Source organism: Haemorhous mexicanus, chromosome 9 (assembly GCF_027477595.1).
Source record: "Haemorhous mexicanus isolate bHaeMex1 chromosome 9, bHaeMex1.pri, whole genome shotgun sequence".
NCBI classification, from domain to species: Eukaryota; Metazoa; Chordata; class Aves; order Passeriformes; family Fringillidae; genus Haemorhous; species Haemorhous mexicanus.
The window spans coordinates 19,786,817-19,803,561 of NC_082349.1; the positions used below are offsets into that span (position 1 = coordinate 19,786,817).

Genomic DNA, 16,745 nt, shown 5'->3' on the forward strand with positions numbered 1-16,745 from the left:
GCGGTGGAGGAGTGAAGGATTTTATCAGGATTTGGAGAAGGAAAAGATGATTGATTATTGTAATCATTGGTGGCCGGAATATGAAAGGGTAGGACCGGAGTGGCCGGTGAACGGGTCTGTGGATTATGAGGTGATCACTCTTTTAATGCAGTTTTTAAGACGAAATGAGAAATGGGATGAGGTGCCGTACTTGGATTTATTCTATCTCCTAAGGGAGAAAAAGGAGTGGCAGAAGGAATGTGGAATAATGGTTTTGGAGTTAAAGAATGCGGAATGCGGAGGGTGCAAAGAAAAATCTAAATGTACTCAGTGCTTGGCTTTAACCTCCCGACTAGAGGAAGATTTATCCCCGTTCGTGGCTCCAAGTGTTCCCTCAGCCCCTGCTCCGGTTTCCCTTTCTTCATACCCGCCGCTACCTAGAGATAGTAGTAGCGATGATAGTGAAGAGGAAAAACCGGGGGAAAGTAAGAAGGAACGCAGAACTATAAAAATACAGCCTCATACCCCCTCTCCCGGCCCTTCTGGAAATGTGCAAAGAACCCCTCTTGCGAATAGGACAAAGCAAGGGCGAAGAAATCTTGGGGAACCCAAGTTAATAGCTCCCTTGAGGGAAGCGGTGGGACCCCAAGGAGATAGGGTACTGATAAAGGTGCCCTTTTCCCCCGGAGATCTGGTTATTTAGAAGCAGTCTGCAGGAAGCTATCGGGAAGATCCAGAAAAGATGGCACGGGTGGTAAAAATGATAATTAGAACGCAGAACCCGGACTGGAATGATTTGCAGGTGTTGTTGGACACATTGATGGATTCCACAGAAAAGGAGATGGTTTTAAAAGCAGCAAAAGAGAGAGCTAGAGAGGCTATAAGGTTACAATTAGCAGAAGGAACTGTTAATGATTTGGTCCCGAGTGAAGATCCGAGATGAGATCCGAATACAAGCGGGGGTATGAGTGCAATTAAAGAATACCAGGAATTGTTGCTGGAAGGGATCAGAACCGGTATGCCCAAGACATTGAATTGGTCTAAACTGTATTCAGTAAGGCAGGACAAAAACGAGTCCCCATCAGCATTCCTAGAGAGACTGAAGGAAACTGCCAGAAAATATACTAATTTGGAAGTAGAGGATGAGCCAGGGAAGCTACAGCTTGCATTAATCTTTATGGGACAATCTCAAGATGATATCCGAAAGAAGTTACAGAAATTAGAGAGAGAGGATACCCGCAACTTGGATAAAATGCTGGAGGTAGCCTGGAAAGTATATAACAATAGGGAAAAAGAGACTGCCAAGAGGCAGCAAGCAGGGATTCTAGCAGTAATTCAGCAAACTGGAAATAGAGGGAGGGGTAGAGGTGGATCTATGCGGGGCCGAGGAATGGGTCGCGGTAGGGGAGGATTTCAAAATACAGGGGGACGGGGACAAATTCTGGGACCCAACCAGTGTGCCTTTTGTCGCCAGATAGGCCATTGGAAGAACGAATGTCCGGTAAGGAACGGGATGAACGGGGTGAGAATGAATAGCAGTATGCCAGCAAGCTACCCGATGACTCCAAGAGATGTCGCTCAAGCTATGGTCCTGGGAAACTATCAAAATCAGAGCTGAATAGAACAGGATTTGAAGGTTAAGTTAGAAATTGAAGGGAAAGAGCAGGAATTTACTATAGATACTAGGGCCACTTATTCGGTTTTAAATAAACGATTGGGACCAATCAGTGACACTACAGTGCAAGTAGTAAGAGCAATGGGCCAGTTGGAAGAAAGACCGTTCCTACAGCCATTAAATTTAAGATTTGGAAGAAAAGAGTTAGATCATCAATTTTTATATATGCCCAATTGCCCCAAGTCACTATTCGGAAGAGATTTGCTATCTCTTTTGAATATGAAAATTCTGTTTGAGGATAGAAGAGTTAAAGTAGAAGTCCCTGAGGAAGAAATAGCCAAATTATTTGTGATCAAGGAAGTAGAACCCACCCCTATCCCTGAGGAGGTGGAACAGGCTGTGGTACCATGGGTATGAGAGACAGGAGTCCCGGGGAAGTCCAAAGCTGCTCAACCAGTAATAGTAGAATTAAAAGAAGGGGCACAACCTGTGAATATAAAACAGTATCCTATTAAACTTGAAGCCAAAAAGGGGGTCGCTCCTCTCATAGCCCAATTTTTAACACAAGGAATACTGGAAGAATGTGAATCAGAATACAATACCCCTATTTTCCCCGTAAAGGAGCCTAACGGTAAGTATAGATTGGTACAGGATTTACGGGCAATTAATAACATTGTTAAGGATATTCACCCGGTGGTTGCAAATCCATATACTCTGTTAACATCTGTGTCTGAAAAATTTAAATGGTTCACTGTGATTGATTTGAAGGATGCATTCTTCTGCATTCCCTTGGCATTGCAAAGTAAGAAATATTTTGCCTTCGAATGGGAAAGCCCAGACACCGGTCGTAAGAAGCAACTCACCTGGACGAGAATTCCCCAAGGATTTAAAAACAGTCCCTCGATATTTGAGAATCAGTTGGCAAAAGAATTAGAAGGATGGCAGATGACTGAGGTAAGAGACTCACCGTCCTCATACGTGATTTTGCAGTATGTCGATGATATTTTTCTAGCCACTGAAGAGAAAGAACTGTGTTTGAAACTTACAATAGCATTGTTGAACATGCTGGGCCAGGCTGGATATCGAGTATCAAAGGAAAAAGCACAGCTAGTAAAGGAAAGTGTGATTTACCTGGGTTGTGAAATCATTCAGGGTCAGAGACGGTTGGGAATCAACCGAGTGGAGGCCATTTGCGCCATCCCGCTCCCGAAGAGTCATCAAGAATTAAGATCTTTCCTGAGGATGGTAGGATGGTGTCGATTGTAGATTCCGAATTTTGGGTTATTAGCAAAGCCATTGTATGAGGCCCTGAAGGAACCACAGCTGAACTGGGACAGGTTAAAGAAGAATGCCTTTCAGAATTTAAAGCAAGCCCTGAAGGAGGCCCCGGCTTTAGGGCTCCCGGATCTAAGCAAGGACTTTCAGTTGTACGTGAACGAGAGACAAAAATTGGCTCTGGGAGTGTTAACTCAACGGATCGGGTCATGGAAACGCCCGGTGGGATACTTCTCGAAGCAGCTGGACACAGTTAGTGCTGGTTGGCCGTCGTGCTTGCGGGTGGTTGCGGCCACGGTGATCCTCATTCAAGAAGCCAGAAAATTGACAATGGGCAAGAAAATGGAGGTATTTGTGCCCCATATGGTACTGGCTGTTTTAGAACAAAAGGGGGGTCACTGGTTATCATCTAGCCGAATGCTGCAGTACCAAGCCATATTGAGAGAGCAGGATGATGTAGAATTGAAAATAACTAATCATATCAATCCAGCAGAATTTCTCCGCAGTGAACAGGAAGAAAGGGAATTGGCGCATGATTGTGTAGAGGTTATCGAGCAAGTATACGCGAGTCGGATAGATCTTAAGGACACACCACTGGAAGATCCAGATTGGGAACTGTTTACGGACGGATCAAGCTATGTGGAAAGTGGTACCAGGTATGCAGGGTATGCCGTGGTGACTGTTCATACGGTGGTAGAAGCAAAAGCTTTACCTCCTGGCACCTCAGCTCAGAAGGCAGAGATAATTGGGCTTACACGAGCCCTTATTCTGAGTACTGGAACGAAGGTTAACATTTGGACCGATTCTAAATATGCCTTCGGGGTAATCCATGTACATGGGGCATTGTGGAAGGAGAGGGGACTACTCAGTTCACAGGGAACTTCTATCAAATACAAAGAAGAAATCCTAGCCTTGCTGGAAGCAGTACACAGGCCGACAAAAGTTGCGGTAATGCACGTAAGAGGACATCGGAAGGAAGAAGGAAAAATTTATCGTGGAAATGATTTGGCAGATGTGACAGCTCGAAAGGTGGCACGAGAAGTATGGACTCAGATGGCATTAATACCTGTCAAGGTAAGCCCAGTGAATCCCTTCCTAAACCAGGCACCCAAATACACAACAGACGATGAGAAGCTGGCAACGTTATTGAATGCACAAAAGAATACGACTGGATGGTATGTGACAACAACGGGACAAGTAGTGGTACCAGCAAAAATAATGAAAGTCATCCTTGAAACAGAACATAACAAATGCCATTGGGGTGCGGAGATGCTCGTAAAATTCTTACGGAGAGAGATAGTTTCGAACCAGATGTTAACACTTGCAAAACGGGTGAATGCAATGTGCCCAGTCTGTTTGAAAAACAATCCGATTGTCAGGAAACAAATTCAACTGGGGAAACTACAGGTAGGACCGGAACCAGGAGATTATTGGCAGGTAGATTTTTCCGAGTTACCAAAAGCACAGAATTTCAAATACTTATTAGTGTATGTCTGTACTTTTTCAAGATGGCCAGAAGCCTACCCCTGTAGGACAAATCAGGCTAAAGAAGTGGTCAGGACATTGCTCAAAGAAATAATTCCCAAGTTTGGAGTACCTCTAGGGTTATCGTCAGATAGAGGTCCACATTTTATAGCTGGAGTCGTTCAAACAGTAGCCAGGATGCTGGACATATCATGGGACTTGCACACACCTTGGCGACCTCAATCAAGTGGTCAGGTTGAAAGAATGAATCAAACATTGAAAGGGCAAATTAAGAAAATTTGTCAGGAAGCTAAAATGCAATGGCCGCAAGCATTACCGTTAGCTCTATTGCGAATTAAGATAAAGCCCAGAGAGAGGTTGGGAGTAAGTCCTTATGAGATTCTATATGGGAAACCTTATCATGCTACTGTACTGATGGGAGATTTGCATGTACAAGGGGATCAAGTGATATTTAACTATGTAATGTCACTAAACAAAACTCTCAACAGCCTACGGAGAGCCCTGCAGTGGAACCGACCTCTACCACTGGAGAACCCCGTCCATGACATCCAGCCTGGTGACCGAGTGTATGTGAAAAACTGGTTTACTGATCCACTGAAAGAAACATGAGACGGTCCTTACCAGGTGATCCTGACGACATATACAGCAGTAAAGGTGGCGGGAATCGACACCTGGATCCACTACACTCGAGTCAAGAAAATTCCAACACAATAAGAGGCTCAGATGGTCTCCCCGACGCGAATGATATTTCGCGCAAAGCCGCATTCTTAATTATTCTGTTACTGGTAATGATGAAATTGATACCTACTCAAGGTGTTGTGGTTGTTACTGTTTCAGAATCTGTTGTCGGAATCATGGAAGGGATGGATGTGAATCTGACCTGTGCTGTTACCAATGACCAGAAAGCTGAAGCCCGAGATTTACGAGTATTCTGGAAACAAAGAGCTGAGTACTCCAAGGCAAGTTTTACTACCGTTTGGGATAGGGATGCACAGAAAGGAAATACCACATTACAATTAAAGCAAGTAACCAAGGAAGATATGGAAATCTATATGTGTATAGTGCAAATTAAGTATAGCTTTGACTATAAGAAAATCAAATTGAGGGTGGTATCTTAGAGATTACGGGAAGGAACTGTCTCTCAGGAATCGGTGTCAGTTAAGCCAACATCCGCAATTCAAGACATGTGGGACGGTCCCCCGTTAAAGCTCAATTGCCCATTCACGCTGACAGAAGCATGTAAACAAGATGTGAAGGTTAAGTGGTGGAGAGAACAACAACAAATGTGAGAACAAATTGACCAGGGGGTGAGTTGGTGGAAAGTAGGGGACAGAAGAATTAGGTGGTTAAACATTTCGGGCCCTAAACAAGGCATGGATGAAGGGCGTTATCTGTGTTTAGTTATGTGTGGATTAGATGCAGACTATGGTATCCGATCGTCAATAGCTAAGGCACATTTGAGAGAAAGGGTTAAAGCAACACGTGGAATATTTCGAGCAGTACGGAACAAGGCAGTCATTCTAGTCTGTAAGATAGAAAGAGATGTACAGTTTATTGAATATAGATGGTGGTTTAAGGGAAACAATATATGGGACAAGGAAGGGAAATATCGCAGGGAAAAACGATCAGACCAAACTGTCATCCTTATAATCAAGGACGTACAGCCTGAGGACGAGGGATATTACTGGTGCTGGATTAGCAAGGATTCTTAGTGGGGACATTCAAGGACGATGGTCTCACTCACTCGAAGGAAACCAAGAGGAGTAAGAGAAACCAATATCACTATTCAAAATGAGCAGGAACAAGAAAATCTGATAGTAGGATTGATCAGAGATTTTGGGACAGTACAAAATGTCTCACGAATCACAGCATGTCTTCCGCTCCCACAGGCAGCTGGGGAACCTATTCCATGGGGAGTGATTCCAGTCCCAATGCCTCCAACAATACAAGGGAACATGACAGTTATGTGTCAAATGGAGGTTGTGGAGAAGGAGGTAGTAGAGATTAAAGAAGGCTATTCCCCTGTATGGAGATATTCATCAATTTGAGATTGTCGGGAAAAAAGAGGTAGATACGAACCAAAACCTGGATTGTATGGAAGATTAGGAAATTATAGTTGGTGTTTTGATAAGCAAGACCAACAAATCAAGAGGAAGCAATTATCCCGGGAAATGCAATGTCATAATATGACACAAGAACAGCCCATATGGGACCACTGGGAGGCAATTTGGGGTCCAAGTTTGCTGGAACACTATAGTTATATTGGGCCTGTTGATTGGTGTGTACAGTGGTCAGGAAGTAAAAACCAATCACATGACGAAGTGTCGGAGATATATACCTCAACTAGAGAGAGGGTGATAACAAAGGAAAACTGGAATTGTACAGAAGTTTATACATGTGATACTCCAGGGGATCAAATTAGCCTAGTCCCGGTAAGGGTCCTTTTGAAATGGGGATGTGAATGTAGGAAATACAATCATACAGTACCAGGCAAACCCCTTATGAATGGATTTTATGGAAGGGTCTCCTGTAGAACAACTACACTCAGAAGTCCAGGAAATTTGGTGTAAGTAATAGAACATGGACAGTGGACCACTCATCTCCCTTTGGACGGACCAGTGACACAAGTAACTTTGGGAATACCAACGCTATGTCCTTTGTGGAAACAGTCTAAGTTAAGGGAATCAGGGACTAAGAGAAAGAGAGAAATTGATGATGATTTGAATTTATTAGGAGATGAAGATCAATGGCATGAACCAGACAGCGGGGTGAAGTTTAGATGGGCATTGGAATCTTTGTTTGCACCAATAGCTACATATAGAAATAGAGAAATGTTGTTTAAGCTACTGGGACAAACAGAGAGACTGGCAGTAGCAACTAGAAAAAGGTTCACTGATTTGAACTTACAGTTGCAGGCTACTTCCCGTATGACTCTCCAAAATAGAATGGCTCTAGATATGTTGTTATTGAAGGAGCATGGAGTCTGTGGGTATTTGAACAAAAGAATTGACCACTGTTGCATCCATATCCCAAATGTAACAATCGAGGTAGAAAAAGATATCTCCCAACTAGAAATAGTGGAATCTGGAACAAAGGAAATTGAAAAGGAGGCCCAGCACAATTGGATAGGAGCCTTGTTAGACTCAATGGGGCTTCAGGTTTCTGGTTAGATATCGTCAATACTGCAATATATATTGTTGTTTGTGATTGTACTAATTGTTGCTTAGATAGCATATAAGTGTGTTTTAGGAATAATAACCAAGGAAACAAGACGAACCCGAAGATTGGTAAAAGCTATAGGAAGAAACTACGGATTGGGAATTCCCCCGCCTAAATACGAAGAGGTGGCCCTTCCTGCCCTTCCTAGAAGAACCGAAGCTGAAGGTTGAGCATCCTTGCAGAAGATCTGAAGAATGCTCAAAAGGGGGGACTTGTTGCAGAAATGATTGAAACTTATATTCTAGTTAACAGATGCCTAGATTAGTGAAACAATATAAAGTTAGCATAAGTAGCAGTAGTTATGCTAAGGCCTCATAGGCCCGGTAAACTTCAAGTGAACTTTAGTGCTTTAGTGCCAGGTAGATCGGAAGATGTATTATCTAGAAAATGTACTAAACCTTATCTATGGAATGCACCTTTTGGCTGAGTAACGGATGTCAGGGTGTACCTAATAAATCTCTGTATGCTATCTCTAAAAGTGTGCAGGGAGATGTTGGGTGTATCATGACGTTGATTAAAAATGCTTAGCAATGCACATGGAGTAAATGAAGCAATCATGTTAAGAAAGATATATAAACCCTGTAAATTCTGTGGCAAATTGGGGCTCTGACTTTGGACAATAGTCCTCAGGTCCCCAGGGCCCTCAATAAAGCACCGCATAAAACAACTTTGTTGTTTTGTGTCTTTCTACTCGGATCGGGCAACAAAACCAGTACAACAGTACAAAATTCTGAAAAGAATAAACTTTTCAGAGTTAGCTCAGATTAAATACAGCATGTTTGCTATTATGAAAAATAGTTGAAAAATCCCATGATATATGAACATTTTATTTTTATAGTTTTGTATATATGCAGATATATGGAGAGAGAAAATTTTCATGCAGCGTGATTTTGCAAATGTAGCTAAAGATGATCAACTGACTTAGTGCATTGTAAGCAGGAGTACATGCATGGATGTTCACATGGAAATACCTGTATCATAGATATTTACACTAAGTGCTAGCTTACATGACTCTTTCTGCATTTGTTATCAAAAAAAACCCAGAGGCCAGCTTTACAAATTTACTGTTGACACTGTGAAAGGTACTATGTCAGCTTATGAAAATCCTTATTGCTCTTAAGTTTTTAGTGTACTAAGTGAAATCTTAAGAGTCTTATTCCTTTTACATGGTCCCACAGCTGAGTTATGTACCCATGCCATATGTGCAAGACTTTATCCTATTCTATACAGTGTATGATGTGCAGGTTTGCTATGACATCAGCTGTCCACATATGTTAAAAATGTTGGTTTGATGCAAAAGACTTGAAGCAGGAGGCCACATCTCCCAAACGATTCTACCCTTTTGCTCCTGGGAGTTCCATAAGCTTCATTCCTTAGAGCCCAGGCTTGCTTGCAGGAGGCAAAGCTGCCTCCTGTAGTGGGCAAAGCAGTGCACAAATGTAGCTGGGGAGAGGATCCCTTGTGCCCAGCCTGGGAGAATTTGATCTTAAATAAATCTTATTCCAGGGCAGACTTCTATTATACTGAAATGCTAAATCTGAATCAATTAAGAAGTGCTAGGCAAAGGGAGAAATCTTTGTGATCTTACTGCCCATCTATAATCTTTTTTTTCTGAAAAGATGTATAAGTCTGTTACTGAACCCTTCATAACACACAAATATATTCCACACGGGATTTTGGGTTGTTTTTCAGTACTCCATATCTGTGAGCAAATTAACTTTCCTCATTTGTTTCTGGGTATAACATAAAGCTTAAAAAATAAAATAAAATAAAGTGGAGCTTTATAGAGGAAAACTAATAAAATTGACTCAGCTACAAAATACCTGAATGAAATTGGTAGGTCTAAGAAATTAAGTTGTAGGAACACAACTTGAAATTTTACATTTAAAGGCACCTTCTTTCTCAACAATTTCCCCTATTTTCAAGCTTTGAGGCTTTCTAAGGAAAAAACTTTACATTTTTCGTTTCATTCACAATATGGCTTGCAGGTTTCAAGTCCGAGGATTGATGGATTATGTGAGAAAAAGCACTAGAATACTAACAGCATGCTATCAAAATTACATTTTCATTCTTGTTATTCAATTTCATTTCAATAGTAGCTACACGGGATAGATTATTTATTATTTTCATGTTTGGTAGCTGAAATAGTCTCAGAGGAGTAGAGATGAGAGTTTTATTTTTTGGCTGACACCCCTCTTGGGAAGCAAATAGATACCTCACACTTATATTACACAAGTGATGGGAAACATGTTGCTTTATGATTCTTCATCTCTTTGCTTTTATCAATTTCTCTCCAGGGATGCCTTCATCTTGGATTGATCTGCTCACTGTTTTAGTACCCCCACAACTTCTCCCCCTCGCAAACTCCTGGAGCTGTCAGAAAACTTCCACAAGGATCTGCTATTCCCCTTTTGGTAGGCTGCCTCTGATCCTCCTCAGTGTAAAGCAACCTACATTTTCTTTCTTGGTCTATGCCTCGTTCTCTCCATCCTACCTTCTAGCTAATGCCAAAAAAAGTGACACTATGGAGCTGGGGAAAGTGCACAGGGAGCTCCCTCCTGAAGAATACACTCCTACAGAACACTGGGACCTTGCTGTGGATACTGGGAGAAGAGCTTTAGGCATCCTGTACGAAAAAGATTAGCAGTTTAATGAAATATGATTACAAAAGAAAAGTTTAGGCTTTGCAAAAATGCTCTGGCAGAAAGCTCATCCACTCAAACTGACTTGGTTTTCAAGTGCTGCCATTACAAAAACGATTTATTAATACTCTTTTTTCTTTATAGCACTGTACAATGAGCTATGTAGTGGATTTGTGTACTGATTGGTAAGATAATAGCAAGCAGAAAATTTTGTTTTAGAGAGAACAATAGGACTTCTGAAGCTTGCAGAAAATGGGTTGAAGGGAATTCTTAGCTGATCAGAACAAAAAAACTCAGCTGCTTCAGAAAAGAATCTTCTGGATGTAGCTTGAGTGTTTGCTAAGCCAATGAACAGGCAGTAAGCTGCAGTAGGTGAGGAATTCTGAAGAGGCTAAGCTGTGAGCACACCTGTAATTCACAGGAATGTATACAAAGTGCATGGATGTAACACAAAGTGTGTGTGTACTCTCTGTGTTCTGTGTGTAACTGAGATACAGTTGGAAGAAGCTTTAGGCAAACTTCAGCCAGCCCATCCATAACTTTGTGAAAAGCATCATTGGAACTGAAGTTTTGTTAGTTCTGGTTACCCTGGTCAAAGCAGCACAGAGATATGGGAGGGAGAACTGAAAACAAATCAAATCACACTCCTTTATAGGGGGAAAAACATGTACAAAGATGACTTTCACAAACCCTTTCGCCTGGTGGGCCAGGAGGACCATCATTGCCTGAAGTGCCCTGGAAAGGAAAGGGAGTATGTTCAAGGATTTACATTTATTTAAAAGAAACAGCCTCTAGCCAATCTATACAGTGTGTTTGACAATTACCTTTGGACCTGGTTTACCAGTGGGACCTCTGGGACCTCTTGAGCCTCTTGGACCCTGTCAATTTAACACAGATGCACTTGATGATAAATACTGGATATTATAATCTAATAAAAGTAATCTGTCACAGTATAGTGGATGCAATTTACCCAGGGAAGCTTCTAAATTGCAAATCAAAAGAGCTTACTGTTGGTCCTCGCTGTCCTCTAGGGCCTGGTTTGCCATGCAACCCCTGGAAAGAAAAGTTCACAAGAATCATCTTAGCAGGCACTCTATTGGTGAGATAAAGTTGTTTTTTTTTTTTTTAAATGGAGGCAGAGAGCAACTCCCTTAGGTTTAAATGTTATTTTACCTTTAACTATCTACTTTGCATTTCAATTTACAGAATCATGGTCCTTGATAAAATTGGTTATCTTTCTGAGTTCACTGGTACTTGTGGCTAAATTCACTAAATCTACCTGAGAGTCAGATTCTGTCAGAGGCATTAGAACATTTTAAATCACATTAAAATGGTATTGAAGGTGGCACACAACAAGCAGAGCCCCTCTGCAGTAGTCTAAAGGACTTGGCATTGTGAACAGCCTTAAAATCAAAGTTCCTGGGTTCGTGGACCGCTCCACAGGTTAATAGAGAAAAGAAAGGGCAGACCTCTCTTCATTTATACCAGAAATGGGCACTGTAATGCCTACCAAAATTATGCACACTTGACAGAGATTCAGAACTTGCCAGAATACCAGTCCTTCCTTTTTGCTCAAATATATCTCCTAGTCATGCTGAACGTGATTTTTTCTTTCGGCTCTGCACTGGAATTGCTGTGCATTGTAATGCAAAGAATCTTAAAATTCAAGAAAGTATTTTTCAGGTAGAGAAAGGAACCTGATGTCTGGTACTTTTGAATCTTTGAGGTAAACAAACCAGCAACCAAAAAATTACCAGAGATGTCCTGGAACAAAGCTTCCCTTTATCAGAAAAGAATTAAATGCATTCACCTGTTTTCTTGGCAGGGTGGTTTTTGGGTTTTTTTTACTGTTGGTTTTATTTCACTTATCAGAATAAAATTTATGTGCTGTTTTTGAAATGCTACTCAGCCTGTGATCTTCTCAAGGACACGGACTGTCATTCCTAGTATGTGTATGCGTGGTAGCATAAAACACCATGATAACCCTTTAGGCAAGATTAACAATAATATCTGATTCTCATCACCAAACCTGCAGTTATGGGCTCACTGATGATCAGCATAATGTTTCAGTGTACCACCAGTTTGATGGTATTCATTATGTGGTTAATACCCTAGCTGAACTTAAAGCTTCATGAAGGCCTGAAAACAGATCAATACAGGAAGCTTTTTATGATTTCAAGACTCCTGTTTGATTCTATCATTTTGCTTTTTGTTTTTCATTCTGCTGCCTTTATTTGCAGTTGCCCCATTTTTTCACAATATGAACTGAGCATTGCTTTGTTGTTTGTGCCTGTACATAACAACACATCTTTATCCTAGCTAAAATAATGCAAGAACAATTTAAACATTTGCATTACATAAGTAATGCAAGTGCTATTTGATTTCATATATTTAATGTTAAAATAATGAATTTCTGCTTTAAGAATAATAACAATATATATTACCTGTTTGTCTTGATGTTGCTATTAGCTATGAATTCTGACTCATCTCTTAGTTTCACCATCTTTCTAACATACCCTGCTATATTCAATTGAATTTTAGAGACAACAGCACAGTGACCTTCTTTCTAATCTATTTTTAAGTTTTATATTTTGAGGAACATACATAACACATTTCCCCTCACCTGCTTCAAACAAACAAAGCAGCAGAAGATGTAATTTTACTTTTTTTTAAAATACTTGTAACAGTACACATTCTTCATCTTGCCTGGTATATTTTGCCTTTTTGAAGCTAAGCCTAAAAAAAACCCCCTTGTGGCAAGTCAGAATATTTATGAAATACAAGTTGAATTTCCTTGAGGGTAAATTGCATGGTAGCAGGATAATTCATGGGATACAGGAAAATAGTTCTTGCCAACTCACCCAGCTACACTGTCCAAAAAAAACCTCCCAAGCCCTTCAGCAAAGGTGATTTTTATTCTCTTTCTCAAATTATATAATTATGGCATTATGTGCAGCATGAAAGTGTACAAGTTCTTGTATATTTAGATTAATACCTTAAAGAATTGCAAGTAGTGCCTCAGTATGCCCTGTTACACATAAAGACAGAGGTCCATCTTGAATGTGAAAAGTCTGATTTTATCATTCTTTAGATAGCAACTTGTATCCTTAGGTTTTAGTCTTTTCCCCCATCACTGAATTTTAAAAGCTAATAAAGTCTTATGCAAGAATGAATTACCATACCCTTGCACCCTTCTCTCCATTAGCACCTGGAAATCCTGGGAAACCAGTTGAGCCCTATGCAAGAAATCAATGCAAATGTCAGAGATATCAAGAGCAAAAGAGTGGTAGAGCCAACATTTAATAGACACATAAAGCACAACTCCAAAGTCATGTACATTGAACATGTCAAACTTGCAACTGCAACAGCTGTAAATAAACTTATGAAAGCTGTAAATAAACTTACCATGATGCCTCATGTCCAGAAAGCATTAAGAAAAAAAATCAATGTATAGAATGGACATTATTTGTCATCTTATTAGACAATAAAATATTTATTAAATCTGCACCTTTTTTTAAAGCACGAAAGTAATAATTAACTGTATCATAAGGAAGACAAAAAAAACAAGGCCTTGTTGCCTCACTGTAAGATAATTATTTTAAAAAATAATTCAAAAAAATGGTAAGGATTTGCCACATACTCTACTCACTTTGCTGAGCTGTAAATTAATTACTTCAAGTTCTTTACTCACTCTGAACCAAACAATGGACAGTTTCTTTTAACTGATCCATGCAACTCATACATAGGCAGAATTTATGAGATGATCTGACTTGAAACTGCTCCCAGCTCTATTGCTCCTCCTTTTTTCCTCCCCTTTCCTTCTGCTAACTGCCCAGTCCAATGGGAACAGTGCTATTTTCTTATTTGATTCTGGCAGAGAGGTCCAGCAGACATTTTACCTGCCAAGGTGGTAATTTTTCATAAGGAACTTGGGATCAAAGAGATAATAATCGTGGGAAAATATAGTTTTAACTGACTGAGGATAAAAATGTAGAGAGTGTTTGGTTTGGTCAGCCACTAAAATTTACTAGCCAGAGTCCCTGCTGTCACAATGCATCTATGCCTGTGCAGCTTGCTGTTAGCATCTTAGTGGCAAATTAAATGCATATAACAAAAACCTAAAATATAACTTCTTGGTTCTCTTTGAAATGAACTTTTTTTTTCTCTTGTTCTTACTTCTGTTTTTCCTCTAATGAATCTTGTTTTACATAACCATTCAAATTATCCAGAAAAGACTTAGGGGCAGTACAACTTCACTAACACAGATTCTAATGAAACCCTTACTGATATTGACTGGTGGCAGAAAAGCAGTATTTTTCTTCCTTCCCTTTCCTTTTATATTCCTTTTCCTTTCATTTCCTTTCTTGTTAATTCTTCACAAGTTAAAACTTTATATAAGAATAAAAATAAAAATTCTAGTCTGTGAAGCTCAAGCATGCTCTTTAAAATTAAAAGGCTGGAAAAAATCCAGACCAAATGATGGGGCACTAGTAGTCATGACTTGGTTGTAAATATCTTTCATGTACATTAGTTTTTGCAACTGTACTAATCAAGAGGGACTGGATTAGAGAAAAATAAAAGTGTACTGAAAATTATCAGATAAAGGTGGTACTCTAAAAAAATTCTTAGAAAAAAAATTAATGAAAAGCAAGTAAGTATCAACAAAAAGAATGTCAACTTTCTTGACAGTACTAGGACAAGATTTCCTCTTTGCTTTACATTGCTAACATATTTTTCTGCTGCTTTTTTTTCACTACCTCATGTCAGATTGAGCTGGCCTGTGACTCAGTTTCCAAAGAAGTCTCTAGTGAATTATCTATTGTAGCTGTCATTAGTCTTTCTTGGAAATCTAAGTAAAAAATTGGAAGAGCAACAGTGAATGCAGCTTGAGAACTATTTTCAATTTTAATGTGAAAAAAATTTAATGCAAGGAAGTTCTTGATTTCTTATTGAAAAAAGAATCAATCAACTTTAATTTGAAATGTTACATAATTTTTGTTCTTAGAACTGAATTATGTAAAACTCTTATCTTAGATTTTTCAAAAGACAATTCTAAAGGAGAACATTGAGACTAAAATCTCAGACATTTTTAGTCAAGAAACTGAAGCCAAAACTCCTGTGTCTTTCAAGGTGAATAGTTTACATGAGTACTTTCTAGGGATAGTTTTAATATTTTTCACTAATCCCATGTTCAGTGAATATGCATTCTTCAGACAGTCCATTCACTTGACTAAAAAGGGTTGAAGTACAAGGCAGAGTGAGAAAACCACTTTGCCAGTCAGGAAGTTGCATCTCATCCAAAACCCCCCATAATTTCAAATTTGGAAATAAAAATAAATAAAAGGTATAATAGAACTGAGGATTTTACTGCAGGTTGATTGTTCAGATGTATAGGAGTGGTAAGGGATTCTTTTACTAATATTTACCTAGATGGGAATTCTTTGAGAAGAGCTGGAGCTACAATACCTCCCTAATGGACTCCTCTACACAGTGAAATGTCTGTGGAACTATGATTTTATTCCATATATCTTTTTTCTTTCTAATTCTCAAAAAAGAGATCCTGAAATTAATTTTACATGCCCACTTCCTAAAGATGGGTTAGGATGAACTTGATAGAAATTTGTTTCATAAAAATGTTTTAAACCAGAAGCCTCCATGTGGTTTTCTATTGTAATCCAAATATGTAAAGCAGCTGAAAGATAAATACAAGCCCTTACATTCACTAAGGATTGTGTTTTGTCATATTTGTCTTAAAAGAAACTAAAGGAAAACATGAGGAAAATTGTAAATGATATGTTTCAAAGTAATATGGTTTATTCCATGGAAGAAGCAATAATCACACAAATGGAATCCCTGCACTACACTGAAAATTCCCATCACTATCAGCATCCATTTAGTCAATATAGTGCCCATTTTCTTTCAAGAATGTCAGCAATTCCTTCCTTTTGCAATTGTTTAGTGCATGCCAGTCTGATGCTGGCATAGTGCAGCTCAGGAGAAGATGCTAAAGGGTACTATAGTAAGAAGAGTTACAAGGTAGTGCTCCATAAAGAGCCTGACCTAGGGGTCACACTGCAGATGATTTTACTTCAGAATATTACTGTCAAAAAAGAAAATGAGAAAAATGGCCCTTTCTTTGATATTCACACCCTGCTTCCCCAAACACAGAAATTAAATAAGTGCCACTGTGACCAGTGTCAAAACACTCAATATACAGCTCATTTACAGCTCACCTTTGGACCTTGTCTTCCTGGATATCCTGGCAATCCAGGTACGCCAAGCTTGCCCTGCAAGGAGAAGGCAGTGTTAAATTTTACTGTGTCCTCCTCTGGGGTTCAGCAAGCTTCTATACAAAATCATTTTTCCACAACATAGAGTGACGATACTCCATGGAATACAACATTAAATTAAATCAATTTCTCATTTTTATAATTAATCACCAGTGGGCTTAGTGCCCCAAACTTAAAAGAAAATCCTACTCCAATGAATGAATCCAGAGAAACCAATACCTCAAAGATTTTTATTCCATT

The 16,745-nt window shown here is 39.6% G+C and overlaps 1 protein-coding gene and 1 long non-coding RNA gene across 3 annotated transcripts in view; one reads left to right on the forward strand and one right to left on the reverse strand.

Annotated features, from left to right (window-relative positions):
- The window catches only part of COL11A1 (collagen type XI alpha 1 chain), a 137,590-nt gene that overhangs the window by 43,962 nt on the left and 76,883 nt on the right, over positions 1–16,745 (reverse strand). For both annotated transcript variants that reach the window (XM_059854410.1, XM_059854409.1), the window contains exons 31-35: positions 16,449–16,502; positions 13,398–13,451; positions 11,224–11,268; positions 11,040–11,093; positions 10,906–10,950 (exon numbers count right to left, since the gene is read on the reverse strand). In XM_059854410.1, coding sequence (XP_059710393.1) covers positions 10,906–10,950; positions 11,040–11,093; positions 11,224–11,268; positions 13,398–13,451; positions 16,449–16,502 — 252 coding nt within the window. The remainder of the gene's footprint in view (positions 1–10,905; positions 10,951–11,039; positions 11,094–11,223; positions 11,269–13,397; positions 13,452–16,448; positions 16,503–16,745) is intronic.
- LOC132330788 (uncharacterized) lies at positions 7,297–8,240 on the forward strand. The gene is made up of 2 exons (XR_009487433.1): positions 7,297–8,070; positions 8,142–8,240. It is a non-coding gene; the product is annotated as an uncharacterized LOC132330788 (long non-coding RNA).